The sequence below is a fragment of the Salvelinus namaycush genome, chromosome 6 (genome assembly GCF_016432855.1).
Source record: "Salvelinus namaycush isolate Seneca chromosome 6, SaNama_1.0, whole genome shotgun sequence".
Lineage (NCBI taxonomy): Eukaryota > Metazoa > Chordata > Actinopteri > Salmoniformes > Salmonidae > Salvelinus > Salvelinus namaycush.
Window position 1 is genome coordinate 51,306,078 of NC_052312.1, and position 3,610 is coordinate 51,309,687.

Below are 3,610 nucleotides of genomic sequence, written 5' to 3' on the forward strand. Positions count from 1 at the left end.
AGTTTAAGCTGCCTATCAATTATTGTTTTTGAAACCAGTGGACAGCCAGTGAAAAATGCGCTCTTGCAACAGCTGCATAGTGAGGATCCCAGCCTATGGAATAAAAGTGGGGCTTTTATTGACCAATCGAATTCATGGTGATACATTTGTTTTAAATCCATAGGCCTAATGGACACATGCTCAATCTCACACATTCTTGATATACTTAAAGGGGAAATCTGAAATTGCTGCATCCATATAATATATATATCCATTGATTCTTTAAGAATATAACTTAAAAATGCCTCATGAGCTTAGTTCAACTGTCACACTCCATGAGAACCCAAAACATAAGCTTGTTTTTCTCCAACGTTCGTCAACATTTGTGAATGTAAACAAACACTGTATAGCCTCAAAACATGCTTAATAAACAATACTTTTGATGTCATGGATGGTCAGTCCTTGCATCCATAGCTCTGAGAGTGGTTACTCTAGAAACACAGTTTGAGATCACTGTGAGGGGATTTCACCATTGTTTAGAAGGGGGGAATTGGGCTTCCCGGGAAAATGTTGTCCGAGGTTGCAACAGTAACCAAGGCGGGCGGGGCTTAGCAACGGGTCAATTATACCTCTATCTCTGCAGGGGGGGGGGGGGGGGGGGGGTCCCTAGTGGATGTTTGGCATCTTAGCTGAGCTGTCATGTCTATTTATAAGTCTATTCTTAGGTGAATTGTTTGTGAGTTGGTCTATTTTTAGAATAGAATTACTTTAATGTTCCCAGAAAAAAACTGGCAAGTTGTGTCAAGTTGGATAAGATGTGTGAAGTAAACATATTTTTTCACAATTCCTGACATTTAATTCTAGTAAAAATGCCCTGTCTTAGGTCAGTTAGGATCACCACTTTATTTTAAGAATGTGAAATATCAGAATAATAGTAGAGAGAATGATTTATTTCAGCTTTTTATTTTTTCATCATATTCCCAGTGGGTCAGAAGTTAACATACACTCAATTAGTATTTGGTAGCATTGGCTTTAAATTGTTTAACTTGGGTCAAATGTTTCAGGTAGCCTTCCACAAGCTTCCCACAATACTTTGGGTGAATTTTGGCCCATTCCTCCTGACAGAGCTGGTGTAACAGAGTCAGGTTTGTAGGCCTCTTTTTTGAAGTGCACCAGTCCCTCCTGCAGCAAAGCACCCCCACAACATGATGCTGCCACCCCCGTGCTTCACGGTTGGGATGGTGTTCTTCGGCATGGAAGTCTCCCCCTTTGTCATCCAAAAATAAATTATGGCCAAACAGTTCTATTTTTGTTTCATCAGACCAGAGGACATTTCTCCAAAAAGTATGATCTTTGTCCCCATGTGCAGTTGCAAACCGTAGTATGGCTTTTTTATGACGATTTTGGAGCAGTGGCTTCTTCCTTGCTGAGCGGCCTTTCAGGTTAGGTCGGTATAGAACTCGTTTTACTGTGGATATAGATACTTTTATACCTGTTTCCTCCAGCATCTTCACAAGGTCCTTTGCTGTTGTTCTGGGATTGAATTGCACTTTTTGCACCAAAGTACGTTCATCTCTAGGAGACAGAACGCGTCTCCTTCCTGAGCGGTATGACGGCTGCATGGTCCCATGGTGTTTATACTTGTGTACTATTGTTTATATAGATGAACGTGGTACCTTCAGGCGTTTGGAAATTGCTCCCAAAGATGAACCAGACTTGTGGAGGTCTGTTTTTTTTTCTGAGGTCTTGGCTGATTTCTTTTGATTTTCCAATGATGTCAAGCAAAGAGGCACTGAGTTTGAAGGTAGGCCTTGAAATACATCCACAGGTACACCTCCAATTGACTCAAATTATGTCAATTAGCCTATCAGAAGCTTCTAAAGCTATGACATAATTTCTGGAATTTTCCCAGCTGTTTAAAGGCACAGTCAACTTAGTGCATGTAAACTTCTGACACACTGGAACTGTGATACAGTGAATCATAAGTGAAATAATCTGTCTGTAAACAATTGTTGGAAAAATGACTTGTGTCATGCACAAAGTAGATGTCCTAACCGACTTGCCAAACCTATAGTGTGTTAACAAGACATTTGTGGAGTGGTTGGAAAACGAGTTTTAATGACTCCAACCTAAGTGTATGTAAACTTCCCACTTCAAGTGTAAGTGCTGATGTTAAAGGTATAAACCCAAGTCTAAGTGTTGATGTTAAAGGTATTTAATTTAAATAATTCAAGTGTTTAGGTTGGAGTGTTTGTTCCTGTTTCTGAGGACGGCGTGTGGGCATCCCAAATGGCAGCCTAGCCCCTATATAGTGCACTACCTTTGACCAGGCCGCCCATTTGGGACATAGCCGTTGTGTGGGCCCCATGCAGGGGAGTGTTTTGGTTTCAATACGAGAACAATTATAAAAGTTCAGTCGGCCAATGTGTGATATTTCCATACAGCACCACACATAGACTAGTGTGTGTGTGTGTGTGTGTGTGTGTGTGTGTGTGTGTGTGTGTGTGTGTGTGTGTGTGTGTGTGTGTGTGTGTGTGTGTGTGTGTGTGTGTGTGTGTGTGTGTGTGTGTGTGGATAGATAATATCAGTCATCAGAATTGTTTCCTCAGTGTTCATTTATTCAGTCATAGAATTTACAGATCTTGCATAATCTGCAATAAATAACTATTTATAAAAAAATTAAAACATTTTCTAGATAATGAATAATAAACATAAATTAACTAAATCTATTGATTCAAGAGAAATAAAAACTCTTAACAATGATAATATACCATTGAGTATTGTGCGTGATGTCATAGACTAAATAAATACATTTTATAAATAGATGTCCAGTTGAGGCATTTTGTATCAAGGAAATATGTAACTTCAAAATGTATCTCCACTGTGTCTCCGGGGGGAAGTTTCCCCGAGGTACAGATCTAGGATCAGCTGCCCCTCCCCCAATCCTAACCTTCACCATTAGAGGAGAAATGATAAACTGACCCAAGATCAGTATCTAGGGGTAACTTCCCCCTACACCTAGCCTTCACACTAGACACGGTTGGTCATCTACATGATGCTTGATTTGAGCCTCTGGGCTTGCCGTCTCTTCCTGCGGTTGTCCTTCTTCAGCTGGAACTTAGTGGCCAGTTTGGAGGCTTTCTCGTAGATGGTAACCAACTCGGACAGAGCCTTCCCCTGGACTGTGGGGTCACTGGTCTGAGATAGAAGATACAAGCATTAACTATCAGGTTATCAGTTCATCAGGTGTCACTGGTCTGAGATAGAAGATACAAGCATTAACTATCAGGTTATCAGTTCATCAGGTGTCACTGGTCTGAGATAGAAGATACAAGCATTAACTATCAGGTTATCAGTTCATCAGGTGTCACTGGTCTGAGATAGAAGATACAAGCATTAACTATCAGGTTATCAGTTCATCAGGTGTCACTGGTCTGAGATAGTTAATGCTTGTATCTTCTATCAGGTTATCAGTTCATCAGGTATCACTGGTCTGAGATAGAAGATACAAGCATTAACTATCAGGTTATCAGTTCACCAGGTGTCACTGGTCTGAGATAGAAGATACAAGCATTAACTATCAGGTTATCAGTTCATCAGGTGTCATGATGATGGTGTCTATACAGTAGAC

General features: G+C 40.5%; 1 protein-coding gene across 1 annotated transcript in view; it reads right to left on the reverse strand.

Annotated features, from left to right (window-relative positions):
- Positions 1–3,027: 3,027 nt before the first annotated feature.
- Positions 3,028–3,610, reverse strand: part of LOC120049426 (interferon gamma 1-like) — a 4,188-nt gene continuing 3,605 nt past the window's right edge. The window contains exon 4 of the mRNA XM_038995694.1: positions 3,028–3,177. Within this exon, the coding sequence (XP_038851622.1) occupies positions 3,028–3,177 (150 nt within the window). The remainder of the gene's footprint in view (positions 3,178–3,610) is intronic.